Source organism: Monodon monoceros, unplaced genomic scaffold (genome assembly GCF_005190385.1).
Source record: "Monodon monoceros isolate NGI ecotype Baffin Bay Population unplaced genomic scaffold, NGI_Narwhal_1 Super_Scaffold_10, whole genome shotgun sequence".
Taxonomy (NCBI): Eukaryota; Metazoa; Chordata; class Mammalia; order Artiodactyla; family Monodontidae; genus Monodon; species Monodon monoceros.
The window spans coordinates 1,851,800-1,868,270 of NW_021703766.1; the positions used below are offsets into that span (position 1 = coordinate 1,851,800).

General features: G+C 56.6%; 1 protein-coding gene across 1 annotated transcript in view; it reads right to left on the bottom strand.

Moving 5' to 3' along the window:
- Positions 1–15,953, bottom strand: part of JPH3 (junctophilin 3) — a 79,054-nt gene extending 63,101 nt beyond the window's left edge. The window contains exon 1 of the mRNA XM_029242686.1: positions 15,572–15,953. Within this exon, the coding sequence (XP_029098519.1) occupies positions 15,572–15,953 (382 nt within the window). The remainder of the gene's footprint in view (positions 1–15,571) is intronic.
- Between the last annotated feature and the right edge of the window lie 518 nt (positions 15,954–16,471).

Sequence of the window (16,471 nt, forward strand, 5' to 3'; positions counted from 1 at the left end):
CACACAGTGCCAAACCCTCAAGGAGGCCAAGGCACCCTTCATCATTTCAGCTCCATCCTCGCCTCCCTCCGGAGATGAGTCAGACCCCCATCAGAGGACTGTCCCCCTTTCCGACAGCACCCACTCCAGGGTGAACCCCCTCCCTCAGACCCTCCCCAAACGGCCCACCCAAAGCCCACTCCCACAGCAGGCTCTTTCTAACACCCTCTCGCTCCAGGGCTCCCCATTGTTCCAAGCAAGTGCTCCTGGGGGGCTGGCCTCTACGCCCTGAGGGAGTTCTGGGCGTTTCCACAGGAACTCCTCCCTGCTGGCCACTGTGGGTGGGCGGGGAGGCTTGGAGGCACAGGTCTGCCTTCCCCAGGGCGGGGGCGGGTGCTGAGGGAACTCAGAAGCCCCCAGGCTGACCGTGCAGCCTGACTGGCTCCGGCTCAGAATCAGCCCTGACAACCCTCCCGCGGCTTGCTGGGCAGTGGGCTTGGGCCTGGGCCGCTCTTGCAGGATGACGCAGGGGGCATCTCCAAGCAGATGGAGAGCTGTCCCCAGGCGGGGGGTCCTGCTCCATGGGCAGCTGAGGCAGACCCACATTTTCATCTCAGGACTTTGGGCCAAACTGAGAGCAGCTCAAGTGGGATCAAGCCCTGGGCTGCCGGGTGGTTGCGCAGCATTGCTGGGCATCACCTAGAGACCCCCGTGCCCTGGGGACCCAGATCTACTTAGCGCCCCTCAGTGTCCCGAGACGGGGGCACACGGCTGCCCACTGAGGCAGGGATTCCTGCCTGGGGCACAGCAACAGCCGGGGTGGCCCTGCTCTGGGTGGGTTTGGGCTGCTCTGGGCTAGAGGACAGCCATCCTCAGGGGCTGCTGCTGGGACTTTATGGGAAGGTATGTGGAAGGGGCTGGGCTCTGGGCTTAGAAACAAGGGGCGAAGTGAGAAATAACACACGTGTGCCCCTGACAGCAGGAAGGGCTCATTCTCCCTCCCCTCCCCTCCATAACCCACCCCCAACTCTGTCTCTTCGTCCCCAGCCCTGCCTCTCCCCGTCCCTGTCTCTGTCTCTCTCCCTCCACTGTCTCTGTCTCTGTCTCTATCCCCTGCCCCCTTCCCTCCCTCTCCGTCTCTCCACTAACACTCCTGTCCTTTCCTCCTCCTGCCTGGCCTCGAGCTAGCAGGACACTCTGCGCCTGTCGATTCACGGTCACTGTCAACGTGGCAGCCTGGATCCAGCCCCGAGAAAACCCTGACTTCTGCTATATTTCTGCCGCATTCTCTCTGGGACCCACGATTAATTTCTTCCATATTGAGCCCTGCACCGTGGACACGGGTGCCGTCCGGGCAGCGTGGCACACCAGGGCCCAGGGAGGCTCCGGCCCAGCTGTTGCCTGGGACCTCGGTCCCTGGTGGGTTACCTCCTGGCTCTTGTTTCTCCTGACAATCAGGTTGGTTCTGTGCAGACCCAAAGGGTCAGGCCGTGGCCCCACGGCCGTGCTTCCGGGGCGGGCCTGTTCCCTCTGCCTCTGGGTGCTTAAAAATGCTCCTCCTGGTGTGCCTCGGACACCCGCCTCACTCATGCCATCCTCGGGTCTCTGAGGGAAAGTCGCTCCCCTAGAAGGCTTTCCTGGATGCCCCAGACACCCGCCAGCGCCCATGTTAGCATGGGCCCAGCTTCCTCCATCCCGTCAGTGTTAAATGTAAAGGATTCACTGACACGGTCCCCAGCCTGTGCAAATGCACACACCGCCCTGGGGCTCTTGGTTCCCTGCTCTCCCTGGGGCCAGCTCATTGCCCGGCACAGTCCGTGCTCAATAAATACCTGTGTGGGTCCCAGCTTCCCTGCAGATACCACTGCTGTTCTCTCGCTGCTGGTAAAACAGACCCTAAATGCAGCGCATCAAAGCCACCTCGCTGAGAACTGGACAGGACCACCTGGCCGCTTAGCTGGTGGGCTGAGGTCCCGACGTTTACTGAGCCCCTGTCTGGTACCGTGCTAGGTACTCTGGGGGCAAGAGGAAGGCACCCACGATTTATTTCAAGGAATCCACCATCCAATTGGGGGGGCAGCATGCCAACGGGCACCCTGGGGGTGGCTAGGACTTAGGCGCTGCAGTTTCAGTCACCGTGGTTATCTACAACGCACAGAAAAGCTTTAGAACTCAACAGTAAGAGGGCAAGAAACACAATCTTGAAGTGGGCAAGGACCTGAACAGACATTTCTCCAAAAGCACACCAATGGCCAAGAAGCGCATGAAAAGATCCTCAATATCACTGGTTATGAGGGAAACGCAAATTGAAACCACAGTGAGATACTACTTCACACCCACCAGGATGGCTATAATCAAAAAGGCAGATAATGACGGGTGTGGAGAGGATGTGGAAAAACTGGAGCCCTCAAACCCTGCTGATGGGAATGTAAAACGGTGCAGCTGCTCTGGAAAAGAGGGCGGCAGCTCCTCAAAAGGTGAAACACAAGAGTCACAATATGACCTGGCAATTCCACTTGTGGGTATTCACCCAAGAGAATGGAAAACGTATTTCCACACAAAACCGCGTCCACAAAGGTTCACAGCAGCACTATTCACGAGAGCCAAAAGGTGGAACCACCCCAAATGTCCATCAGTGAATGGACGGATAAACAAACTGAGCTCTATCCATACAGTGGAATGTTATTCAGTCTCAAAAACGAATGAAGTTCTGATACATGGGACGTGGATGAACCTTGAAGACACTGCATAAAAGAAGCCAGACACAGAAGCCCACATAGTGTAGGATTTCATCTGTTTGACATGTCCAGAACAGGCAAATCCAGAGACAGAGAGCAAATTAGGGGTTGTCAAGGGTGGGTGGGGGCGGGGGCGGGGGCGGCAATGGTGAGTGCCTGCTTAATGCGTAACGAGGTTTCTCTTGTGGGTGACAAAAAAAAAAGTTCTAAAATGAGGGTGTGGTGACAGCCGCGCAGCCTTGTGAACTTCTAAAAGCGGTGAATTGTACACTTTAAAAGGACGGATTTTATGTAAATTATGTCTCAGTAAAACAATACCACTTGTCTTCTCTCAGGGTGCAGGCTTGATGCCACCTCTAGGATGTAACGAGGATAGGAGGGGAAAACGGGGAGCGTAGAAGCAGGACTGTCAGCCACCAGTGGTGTCTGTAAATGGTTTACAGCGGTAATACTAGCTTATTTATGGAGCATCTGTGCACACCAGGCGCCAGCTCAGAAATCCCTGCCTGGGCTCGCATACAACATTCAGGACGCCCCACGCAGGCTCGTAACCAAGGATCTGGGGTCTGAACTCAGCCCTGTGCTGTGTGATTCTGTGGCTTCCAGAACCCAAATCTCCCACGTGACTTTGACAAGTCACTCTATCCCCTGGCCTTGGTTTCCTCGTCTGTAAAATGGGCATAGTAACTGTGTGGGCCTGGCCTCACGGGGTGTGGGGCAATCAGATTTCCTAACGGACAAAAATGGTGGCCACGTGGCCGGGACAAGTGAGGATTGGGTCCCCATCCCGTCTCTGCTCCTGCTGACCCATCCCCACCCCTGGGCCTGTCTCCACCCTCCTCCCTTCCCTGCCCCCCCTCCTCAGCCGATTCTGAGCCCTGGGGCCCCTCCAGGGACAACCTCTCTCCTGCCTTTTGCTACCAACTCCCAGAGTATGATACCCCACTGAGATCCAGACTCACAACCTCCACCACAGCCTCACCATCCTCACCTGGCTCCACACCCACCCCTCCCCCAGGGGCCCCTGTGTCCCCGGTGCCTGGGTGCTGACCGTCCCGGACTCTGCCCGCCTGCTCTGCTCACCTCTGAGCTCTCAGGGTTCTGGTTCTCCCCAGCCCACTGTCACCACCTGGACCCAGGCCATCATCCCTTCCCCCCTAGACACGTGCACCGCCTCCCAGGGTCCCCCAGCTTCCTCTCTGGCCCCCCTTTCCTTCCCCACCTGGCAGCCAGAGTGATTATCCAAACACAACCGTACAACTGCCACACGGCCCAGCAAACGTGCTCCTGGGCATTTATCCCAGAGAAATGAAGACTCAGGTTCACACAGAGCCTCTACGTCAACGTTAGCAGCGGCGGGTATTCCCAACAGCCCCACGCGGGAACTATCCCAGACGCCCCGGACGGTGACGGGGCAGCGCCCCATCCGCTCTGCGGGGCACGGTGAGCAGTAAAAGGAACCGACCGTCGACGGGAACAAGGGCCTGGACGGGCTCCAGAGAAGCACGGCAAGCGGCAAAGGTGCTCCCAGAGGCTACATTTGTAGAACACTGTTGAAATGAGAAATGGAGCGCAGATCAGTGGTTGCCGGAGGCTGACGAGACACGGGGGTGAGGGGGGAGTGGGTGTGGCCATAAAAGGAGGACCGGGGGTCCCTGTGGTGATGGGATATTCTGCATCGGACGGTATCAACGTTGGCGTTTGGGCTATAACACTGTACTAGAGTTTTGCAAGATGTTACCCTTGGGGCGGACACGGTGGAGGGCTCGGGGATGTCCCTGTATTATTCTTACAACTGGACGTGAATCTACAATTATCTGGAAACAAAACGTTTAATTACAAAAGGACAAACATCAGATCGCGTTGCTGTCCTGCTTAAACCTTTCAGAGCCCTTCCTGGCCTCTGGACAAAATCTAACTTCCTTCCCATGGCCCGGAAGCTGTGCTCAGACCCCTTACCCTCTGCCCTCACTCTGCTGCAGCCCACACCTCTGCCTCTGGGCCTTTGCACGTGTCGTTCTCCCCACCTGCTCGTTCTCCCACTCTCCACACGACTGCCCCTTCACATCCTCAGCTCTCTGCTGGTGTGTCATTCATGCATCGTCCAACCATGGTCCCCCGAGCTTCCCCCTGCCGCAGGTGCTGCGGCCGTACGGGGGGCCGCAGTCAGGAACCTGACAGACGGGCCTCTGCCCTCTAGAGCGTGGAGGCCACGGGAGCCAGCGCACAGGCGTGTGTGCACACGGAGCGCCCAGAGGGGACAGCAGAGGGGCGCCACGCCTGGCGCCACACACCGTCCTCACCAAAGTCGACTTCAACCACTGCGGCTACGTCTCTGAACTCAGCAGTAAGCAACCCAATGGCCAGGGGTGGGGCTGTGAAAAGGCCATGCACGCAGGTTGGCTGCACGGCCCACAGCCCCTTGGCTTGGCTCCTACAGCCAGCCTCCGACAAAGCCTGCCCGGGTTTGTGACACCAGCCTACCAGGTAACATCCCGCCTCGTACTCCTGGGAGGGGTCCCCTGGCCACCCTTGGTTCCTGAAACCCTCCCCCATTGACCTGCCCACAGTGTGGCTGCCACCCACCCCCACCTGGCAATGCCTCCCCTCCTCCCATCTGCCGTCCTCAGCCCTGATGCAGAGGCTGGCTCGCGGGGTGGGAGGGACAGGTGCTTCTCAAGGCGTGGTCCCTGGGACTGCCTGTGTCAGATGGCCCCACTGCAGGCCCCTGGGCTCTCCCCTGGGAGCCCGTCCAGGTGGCCGGGGTTAGGCGATCAGCCCAGAGACTGCGAGGTCAGCCCTGTTTCAGCATTTCCCGTCTCCACTGCCTGCCCGAGCCTCAGCTCCCCACCTGTAAAACGGGGGAGTCATGCTTCTCTCACAGGGAGACACACGAAAGAAGCCTGCGCAACCCCCAGCTCAAGGCCCGACACTCGCCAGGCCTGAGAGCGACAGCAGTGAGCTGGGGGGAGTGGGATGGGAGGAAGGCCAGAGCGCCAGATGCTGGCTGCAAGGGCGGACCCAGGAGTCCTCCAGGAGAAGCTACCGAGCACCCTCAACAGGAGAGGAGGGACAGGGAGAGGCCCACTGCCCGCTCCAGGCCTCCGCCTTGGACTCCGCAGGCCCTGCTCCCACTTCCCACCGGCTGTGGGATCTCGGCCCATTTGGACATCCGTGGAGGATGGAAGGGCTCTTATCCGGGGTCCATGGAGAAGTCTCAGGGAATCTTCGACCCCCAGAGGTGCCCACAAAACATCGCATGAGTACAGGTACTTGCCTGCCACCTGGGAGAGGACCACAGCTTCCAAATGCTCTCAGAGGGGTCTGGGAGACCCCACAAGTTTATGCATGGCTGGGCAAAGGCCCAGCAAAGGCTCAGGTTCAGAAGACTGTGTCATCCTTCCCTTTCTCTGCTTCACTGTTAGACCTTGGACTCCTCTGGGCCTCAGCTTCCTCAACAGTAAGGTATGGGGTGGGGTTGGGGGTGGGCGATGAAATGATTGCTCCATTGGGAAATGCCATCGCTAGGTGCCACGGGCGGCTCTGGGCCAGCCGAGGCCCACTGCCCCCGGCTGTGCGACCTCGTCAAGCCACGGAACCCGCCACGCTTCACTTTCTCATCATCCCTTAAATGACAGCACATGCTTTACCCTAAAGCACTGATTTAAGGACTAAAAGAAGTAACATCTATGGTAAGTGCACAGCCCAGTACTTGGGACAAAGTGGATGTTAAAAACAGTGATTATCCTTCTTCCAAAGGAATCTCCTGGCTTTAGGATTCTAGTTAACATGTATGCACCTCGGAGCACGTTCAAACCGAAGCCTGTAGGGCATTGTAGTGGGTTGAAGAGTGTCCCCCAAAAGATATGTCCATGTCCTAAACCCTGGTACCTGGGAATGTGCCCTTATTTAGAAAAAGGGTCTCTGCAGATTCAATGAACTTAAAGTTCTTGAGACGAGATCACGCTGGATTTTGGCTGGGCCTGAAATCCAATGAGAGGCATCCTTACAAGAAACAAAGGGGAGGGACTTCCCTGGTGGCGCAGTGGGTAAGACTCCGTGCTCCCAATGCAGGGGGCCCGGGTTCGATCCCTGGTCAGGGAACTAAATCCCACATGCATGCCACAACTAGGAGTTCGCATGCCACAACTGAGGAGCCCACGTGCCACAACTAGGGAGCTGGCGAGCTGCAACTAAGGAGCCCTGGAGCTGCAACTAAGAAGCCCACCTGCCACAACTAAGACCTAGTGCAACCAAATAGATATTAAAAAAAGAAACAAAGTGGAGACACAGACACAGAGGAGGAAGCCACTGCTGACAGAGCAGAAACGTAACAGCACTTACATGTGGTGCTTGGGAACGCTACAGTCTCTTTCATTTTCATGAGCCACTTGGCCCAGAGTTTTAAAAAACTCTGTCCAGAGCAGCGACTCTCAGCCCTGCCTGCTTTTATCACATACCCAAGCCAGATGCCACCGTCCAAGATCCTGGCTGGAGCAGTGCTGGGTGGAACCCAGACGGGTCCCTCCCGGAAACTGTCCCAGTGGTTCCGACATGTGGCTGAGGCTGCTCTGGGCAAGAGGCCGTCAACCTGAGACACATGTCAGAATCACCTGGACACTCTGAAAAAGAATCTCAACACTCAGGCCACACCCAGACCACCTTGTCAGCATGTGTGGGTGGGGCCCAGGCACTAGCATTTCCCAAAGGACCCAAGATGACTCCGTGAGCAGCCAAGATTGGGACAAGTGTGCTAAAACGGAGCCGCCCACATGAGAACCACCCGGGCGTCCTGCAAGCATGTGGATTCTAACCCTGCAGGTCTGCGGGTGCCTGAGATTCTGCATTTCTAACAGTCTCCAGGGATAATCATCCTTGGTGGTCCCACTGTGCAGCCAGGGTTAAGAGGCACCGCCCAGCACTGTGGTTCTAAAGGTGGGGTCCTCGGACCAGCAGCAGCAGCATCAACTGAAACTTGTAAGAAACGTAAATTCTTGGGCGACACCTCAGACCCAGAAATTCAGCAGGGGGCCAGCAATCAACTCTCACACACACTCATGTGTGGGACGCACTGGCCCGAGTAACAGACAGTGGCAGGACAGCACCAGCAGTGGAGACTGCCCCTCGATTCGTTCAGAGGTCTCCAAAAGCACCAGGGAGCCCTCCCTGCATTCCAATCAACACCTCTGACATTCCCGCGAAGGTGGGAGATGGAAATGGAAGAAACTGTTATGACTCCATTGCAGAGATGAGAAAACCGAGGCCGAGAACAAGCCTCCTTCAAAGTCAGCAACTTCAGCCCTGGGGTAACAGCCACACTGCCCGCCGTCATTCAGACACAGCTCAGGGGCCCCTCCAGGGACGTCTCTGCTGCTCACTCAAGGACACACACGTCTCTCCCTCCCCTTCTCAGAACTCTCACCTGTGGTCCTTCCATTTGGGATGCCCAAAGTCTGGCATAAGAAACCCGTAATTATTTTACATAGTTTAGTTTTGCATACAGGCTACGTATTCTTCTTGGTAAAAGTCATGTCCTCCTGTTTCTTGTGTTTTATTTTATTTTATTTTTTTTTGCGGTACACGGGCCTCTCACTGTTGTGGCCTCTCCCGTTGCGGAGCACAGGCTCCGGACGTGCAGGCTCAGCGGCCATGGCTCACGGGCCCAGCCGCTCCGCGGCACGTGGGATCTTCCCGGACCGGGGCACGAACCCGCGTCCCCTGCATCGGCAGGCGGACTCTCAAGCACTGTGCCACCAGGGAAGCCCCTAGACTGCATTTCTGTGTCCTACCCCCACCGAACCATACGTTGAAATCCTAACTCCCAAAGTGACGGAGTTAGGAGGTACAGGCTTTGGGAGGTGATTAGGTCATGAGGGTGGAGCCCTCGTGATGGGATCAGTGCCTTTATGAAAGAGACCCCACAGAGCTCCTTTGTCCCTCCCCTCAGGTAAGGACACAGAGAAGGTGGCAGTCTGCAACCCAGAAGGCCCTCACCAAACACCAAATCTGCCAGGGCCTTGATCTGGGACTTCTCAGCCTCCAGAACTGTGAGAAATGAATGTTGTTGTTTAAAACCCCCCAACCCCTGCCCCGTCCATGGTATTCCGTTACAGCAGCCCAAATGAACTAAGACACAGAGTCAGGCTCAGCAAAGACTGCCAGGTGGATTCATCAAAAGTGGACCTGAGCTTTTCAGTCTTTATGGCTTGAACACTGTAGGAACTAGTAAATGCTTCTCAATGAATGAATGAATCAAACTGAGGAAAAGGGATCTTTAGAAAGTGTGCAGATGAAAGGGTACTTATTTTTCTGCTCGTCTTTCCTAGCACTTTACAACGAAAGCTGCTCATTAGACAGTGCTCCAAAAATGTCTTCTGGGGCTTCCTTGGTGGCGCAGTGGTTGAGAGTCCACCTGCCGATGCAGGGGACGCGGGTTCGTGCCCCGGTCTGGGAAGATCCCACGTGCCGCGGAGCGGCTGGGCCCATGAGCCACGGCCGCTGAGCCCGCGCGTCCGGAGCCTGTGCTCCGCAACGGGAGAGGCCACAACAGTGAGAGGCCCGCGTACCGCAAAAAAAAAAAAAAAAAAAAAGTCTTCTGGCCATGAACGCCTTGCAGCACTAGGACATTATCTCTATTATGCGCTCTATTCAACACCATCCACCTGACTCACGTAAGGCACTGTCAGTCTCTATAAGCAACGACAGAGCTGATAAAAAACAAAACCGACAAGGGAATTATAATGGCAATGCTTTAAAGAGCTTTAAAATTCCCCTTTAACTGTCTACATCCAGTTCTAAGTTCTTGCAACAACATGGATGTGTGAAATGATGACAGTGGATGAAATCACGAAACACTACTACATTTGCACAGTTGATCCATTCCACAAGTATTTATTGAGTGACCACTGTATGTTGGCACTACTTTAGTTACTGGACATTCAACAGTGACCGGCACAGACACACAGCCCTTCCTGCATGACTCTTACACTCCACACCAGCGCTGTCCAACAGGACTTTGTGTGATGACAGAAATGTTCTGTCTCCGCACTGTCCAGGGTGGTGGTCACGAGTCACAGGTGGCACTTGAGCGCTTGCAATGTGGCTTAGTGTGACGGAAGCGCCGAGTCTCTAAATTTCATTTCATTGTAATTAATTTAAATTCAAATTCAAATAGCCACATACAGATTGGGCAGGGTTGGTGTAGATGACTAATCCGCTGATGCCCGTTTAAAGAGAACAGAAGCAAAACAGTCTTTCATTCGCTGCTACAGACAAAATCGTTCCTTTGCTGCCTTTGGTGTGCCCTTTTTTTTTTTTTTTTGCCACACTGCGTGGCATGCGGGATCTTAGTTCTCCGACCAGGCGTCGAACCCATGCCCCCTGCAGTGGAAGCACGAAGTCTTAACCACTGGACCACCAGGGATGTCCCTGGTGTGCACTTATAACCCCTGTACACCCACAGGAACTGAGCACACACAACCCAAGGCAGAAATAAACCTCAGGTTTTATTTCCATGAGTCCTAATAAAGGATCCCACCCCAAAGCTGCCTCCCCTAGCTGGGAAATGCTCTCTTGGTTCACCAGGAGACATCTAGAAGGCACTCAACTTTTTCAGAAAAGACTGAAAGGATTGGGGTGAAAAACAAACACCCCCAGTAGTGGTGTTTCATGGATCACAGAACCCACACACTGAAAGAGCGGGAGCAGACTTCTGGTGGTCAAGTGTGGAGGGGTCAGGGCCAGGTGGTCACTGGCCGGTACTGGCGGGAGGAATTAGAGCAAGGCGGGCTCCCTGGCAGCCCAGGCAGTTTGCGGGGGGTGCTCTCCAAGGTGCTGAAGGGACAGCTCCTCTCCGGAATGATGGGAGAGCCGGTCCCTTCCTCCAGTCCACAGAGCCTGTTCGGCGGGGCCAGGACCCCTTGCAGTGCCACCTTCATTGACCACGTGACCTTTCACAAGCCAGGAAACTACAAATTGGGGAGTGGCTAATCCAAGAAGGGATGGACCACGGCAGAAAATTCAAGCAAACATCATCCTCTCTTCCAGGGCTCACAAATCTAATCTCTTGCTGACATTTAAGGACCTAAGGAATGTTTTATACAGAATTATCAGCTCATGCTTGCTAGCTAGCTGTCTTTCGAGCTGTGGAGGCCTGGCAGAAGATGAGGAAGAAACAGTCTTGAAGAGAAAGGGCAGACGTTCCTGGCCCACCCCCTACTGCCACCATCACCATTTTCCCCCAGGGGCGTCCTCTCTCCACGGCATCCTCAGGGAAGATGGGCGCACGGCCCCCTTCCCCCGGGTTCGCTGCGCGAACTGTTAGCATCAGCGAGGGCTACTCACCAGCCAGCCGGCGGAGGGCTATTTTCGGAGGATGCTGATACTTAGCTCCTCACCAGCCCAGTCAGGCTTCCTAATATAAAGCTCGTTACATCGCCCCGGGGCTGTGCTGCATGGGGGGAGTTTTCAGCTACACTCCTTTCTCAGTTATTATTGGCAACAAAGAACTAGTTATTTGCTTTCCCCTCTCCTTTCACCTCATGGAGACTTTTCCCTCCCCAAAGGGGCTGAAAGGCTCTCTGAGGAGATGCTTTTATCTCCAATTGCCTTTTGTTTCTGAAATGAGTTCCTATTGGCGTAATACCCGTGTCTATGGACCAGCTTCCTCCTAAATTGAGCACTTGGATTAAAAAAAACAGTTTACTTTTCACATATCCCTGGCCAAGCACCGAAAACACGACCAGTGGTCACTGACTTTGGATGAGGGTTTTTCCCTCTTCAAGGAGGCATTAACTGCCTAAATATGTATTTAAAGTGGAAACAAAGCCACAAGTCATCTGTATCTGAGCCCTGCTCCGCGGCTGGCACCCTCCCTTTACAGGGAGAGCTGCTTCTCAGGAGCTGGAGCTGGGAGGGATATGGAGTACCTGGCAATCGAACAAAGCTGGAGGATGCACATGGCTGTGTTTTGGAAGACAGGGTGGAAACCATCTCTGGGTGACAGGTGTACTGTGTGTGCGCGCAGGCACCGGGGAATCTGAATTTTGACTGTGGGCGTGTGTGATTCGTGTGTGGGCTGAGGGATCTGGGCCGGTGAACGGAATCTGTAACTGAGGGGGAGCGGCCGGGTGTGTGCAATGACTCATATCTTTCGGGCTGTGGGAGGGTTTTATTTGTGGGGGGGGTAACTTTTGGTCCGTGGGATCCTGTGTGCATGGCACCCAGCAGGAAATATTTACCTGTACAGCAAAGCAGGGGTCCAGCGAGCAGAGAAGAGGGCCTGGGTGTGGTGTCTGCCCATGTGCATCTGCCTACAACTCCTCTGCTGCACCCAGAGGAAAACGGGTACGGAGGAAGAGGAAGGAACAAGGAGGTAGTTTTGCACGAGGGAGTTCAGAGACAGGTGTTCCACGCAGGAGCACGGGATCTGGAACCACTGCCCCGAGCGTGAATCCTGGTGCCGCCCAGCGTTCACCAGCCAACTCATCTGGCTCCTCTGAGACTCAGCTTCCCAATGCGGGAAATGGGAGGACGGAGAAAACCAAGCCCGGGGAGGTACAGGAATGGAGTGCTGTAATTATACATACACTAGCCCCACGCTCGGCGCGCAGTAAGGGCTGAACGTTGCCATTTATCATCATTTTCATTATCACTATCATCGTGTCTGCCTGTTGGTTCTAATAATGATCATTGTAAGTGACATGCATCACATATGAACTGTAATAATAAAACAGTGTTAAATAATAACGAATGCTTACTCTATTCCTGGCATTGACGTGTACACCGCCTCAATTAATCTCCACCTACTTTACAGTTATTATCAGCCCTTTGTACAGCTTCAGAAACAGAAGCTCAGAGAAGTTAAGTAACTTGCCCAAGGTCACAGAGCAGAGCAAAGGCACCCCTGGGATTCAAGCCCAACGGATGCCAACCCCACAGCATGTGCTCTTGCCACCCTGGGCCCTCAGGCCTCACCGTCAATGCGGGGTCACCTGACAGACAGTGAAGGCCGCTCAGCTCGCTTTAGTGAGCAATGCGTGCCTTGCGCCCGGGGGAGGAGGAACCTGGAGGAGGGGGAGTTGGCAGAAGTGTCCCCAGCTGAAATGGATTCCATACCAATTCCAGCTAAATGTAGACTACATTTGCCGTTGGTGCATTATTCATGAAAATCACCACTTCCCCAAGTCAGCACTGGGAGCTGGGCTGAAGTTCGGGAGCTCTGCTGATGCCTGCCCAACATTCCCACTCCTTGTGCAAAGGAAAAGTAGGATTGGAGTCAGGACCGTGAACTCATTAAGGCTCTCCTTGCCCTCTCCGAAACATGGCCCACCCCCGCCCACCAGCTGACTTGGGAGCAGGCAAGGGGGCCCACCGTTCTGTTCTAGCAGATTACGACACCCCATGTTGGCTCTGCTCACCCCACGCGCTGCTTGAGGGCAAACATTCTCAACAGTCCCCTCCTTCCTAATGAGGAGCAGGGACCACGTTCCAGAAAAGTGGCCCCAGATGTCTGGGCCTGATTATTCCAGGCCAGAAAGGTCAATTCGACTTTCCATCATGCCCTGTTGCCAACCAAAAGGCAGCAGTCGGCCGGGCGCCCTGCATCTGTGTGCCTGCCTCGGCTGGCATACAGGTGGTGTGATGTGAGGAAAGAGGGCCCCACCCTGGACAGATCAGGGGTTCAAACCCTCGACTCTGCCACCAAAGGCTGGGGGTTCTATCCTGTCTCGGGGGCTCCGGGGCCTCCCTGGCTGTCTGTGATGGATATGACCCTTGCCCCTCCAACGTGTGAGACTCAAGCAAGACGGTGCAGACGGAAGTGCTTTAGGGAGTGGAGACGGCGTAGCCGGTTGAATGGCGGGTAGAGACCCAAGGATGTCCACCCAACGACGGCAGCACTCCTCACAACGACGCATCTGCTCCTACGCTCACGCCCAGCCACAGAATCAGACCCTCCCCTCCCAGCCTTCACAGCGAAATTACCACCCTTCCCTCTGAAATGGAAGTTCCGTGAGGGCACAGCTTTCCGTCTGCTGTTTTCCCAGAGCCCCGACCACCTGCTCAGAGTAGGCACTCAGTAGATGTCTGTGGAACGGAGCATAGAATTCTGTGGGCCACTGAAGGTTTCTGGGGAAGGTGGGCCGACTGGGGTGCTGGACCTCACTCTCAGACACTCTGCTGAGCTCCAGAGGGACCGGGGCTCTTCTCCCCCCAGGCTCCAGTCTCTAGGCGCAGGCACAGCTGGGAGCACCTCTGGAGGGACGGATCTGCCTAGCGGCCAGACAGAGCCCCTGGGTGACAACGGTCCCCGGGTTCCCAAAGAGCCCAGCTGGGAGCACCAAGCTGCTCGGCCGCCCACCTCAGCCACCCACATCTGCGCCTGGGCCTTGCCGTGCCTGCGCGTGCGCGCGCGCACGCACACACACACACACACACGCGCACACGCACACACACACACACACACACACGCGCGCGCGGCCTAGAACCCAGGGAGGGCCGTCTGCTCAGCCTGCCCCAGCGCCCCAGGGTCAGGGAAGCTCTCCAACCCACTCCAGAAAAACAACAACAGCACAGAAGAGGCCGCCTGGGACGGGGCGCCACGGCTTTGACAGGCAACAGCGTTATATAAGTAACTGCCCCCCACGCCTCCTCCCCTCGGGCGAATAACGAACCCTGCCTCTCGGCTGTATAAGTCAAAGTAATAATTACTCTCCAGCTCTCCATCACTTGTGGATGTGGCCGGGGAGCAGGTGTTTAACTCGGAGGCAGCGAGCAGGAGACCACACGTACGCTCGTGATTTCTGTGCCGAAGCACCCAAGTCCCCGCTGGGCCCCACTGCTTTCCCAGGCATGCATGCCTGAAAAATTACTGGGGAGCCATGGAGCCACTTCTGGGGATGAGCTCCTAGGTGGGGGAGGGAGCCTCTGGAGAGCAGGCTCGTTTGGGGTCTGGCTTGCAGAAACAGTAAATGCTACACGCCTCTCAGACGCCCCGAGGAGTGGACACCGGACCGTCTGGGACGGGGGGAGGGGGGGACAGCCGCAAAGCTGGCCAGGGTTCCCTGCACAGAAACCATCTTACAGCCGCGGCGGCGGGTGGGCAGGCGGGCAGCGCTCTGGCTTCCAGCCGGGAATGTGGTGGCATCTTAGAATGAAGGCACAGAGCACCCCTAAACTAATGGTGAAAATGATTCAGCCACTGAAAGGCGAGCTTCCTGGGCTCGCGCTAAACAGATGGGCCTCCCTCCCTCCCTCCCCTCAGCAGCCTGCTCTGGCAGTGCTAGCCCGCGTCCAACCACCTAGAAGTTTATTGCCTTGTTGTGATGGTTTGGGTTTGCAGCCCCCGCCTCTAGCTCTCCCAGCCACTCTCTTTCCATTGGCTTGGGTTGATCAGGACTAAGGGAGGCCCGTCGGCACCGCAGGAAAACAAGCAGCAGAGCTGGGGCCTGACTCCCAGAGGCCGACACCCAGGGAGCTTTGCCAACAAGGGGAGGGGGCCCTCTCCCAGCCCCCCCGCGCCCTTGCTGGGTACCGGAGGAGGCCGCGGGCCCAGTCTGGCCTTTCCGGCCTCCTCTTGGACGATGCACTGACACTGCTCAGCTCCGCGTCTCCCGGGCCTGGCACTGCTCCTGGAAAGCCCCCAACACCCTTCAGCTAGCACAGGGGCACTGTCCCCCGCCAGGCAGTGGGGCAACCTGTAGCCAAGGCCGCTGTGGCCTCCAGGGAGCCCCAGGAAATGCCCCAGGTGCCCACGGCCCTCTGGAGGGAAAAGCTGGACTTCCCCAGAGATAAACAGAAGAGGCAAGAGAAGAAGGTCCCTCCTCCGCCAGCCCCCGCGCGCCCAGCGCACCTACCTCCATCGGAGTAGGTCTCGGTGCCGTAGCCGTCCTGCAGCCCGTTGCTCCAGGTCCCTTCGTACTTGGCCCCGTTGCCCGTGCACTCCCGCACCCCGTAGCGCCCCTTAAATCCGTGCGTCCACTCGCCCTTGTACACCCACTTCCCCTTGCTCTCCAGGCCGATGCCGTGGCGCTTGCCCTGCGCCCAAGTGCCCTGGTACGTGTTGCCGCTGGGCCAGGTGTAGACGCCCAGTACCTCGAAGCCGTGGCTCCACGAGCCGGTGTATTCGCCTTGGCCCTTGGGGCCGGTGCAGACGCCATGGCCGTGCGCCTTGCCGTCCTCCCAGCCTCCACAGTAGGACCCTCCATCGTCAAAATTAAACCTACCCCCACTGGACATGCATGTAACTCGGTTTGCAAATCCCGCAAACGGTGAAAAAAAAAAAAAAAAAAGGCGATCAACAAACCGGAGTCTTGGTTGGCTGGCTGGCTGGTTTTGTTTTGCTTTTTTTTTTTTTTTTTTTTTTTTTAAAGGAAGAATGGAGAAAGCAAAAAACACAGCGAGCAGGTCCCGGTCGGCGGGCGGCCGCGGCGCCGGCTTCGGTGGAATTTAAGTCAATTGGGGGCGATTATTCATTTTCGAGCTGCGCCGCGGAGCCTGACCAGCGTCTCGCGCTCCCGCTGGAGACAGGACCGGAGGGGAGGAGGGCGGGGGAGGGGAGGGGAGGGGAGGGGGAGGGAGGGGGCAGGAGCAGGAGCGTCTGGTGCAAACGGCTCCACCTCAGCTGCAAGTGCCCCTCGGAGGCGAGCCCGCCGGGCTGGCCGCGCAGGCCGGGCGGGGACAGCGGAGCTCAGGCCTGGGGCGCAGTCCCCCACCTGCGGCTGCCGCGCTGCGGGCGCCCGAGGGCGGCGGCGGGG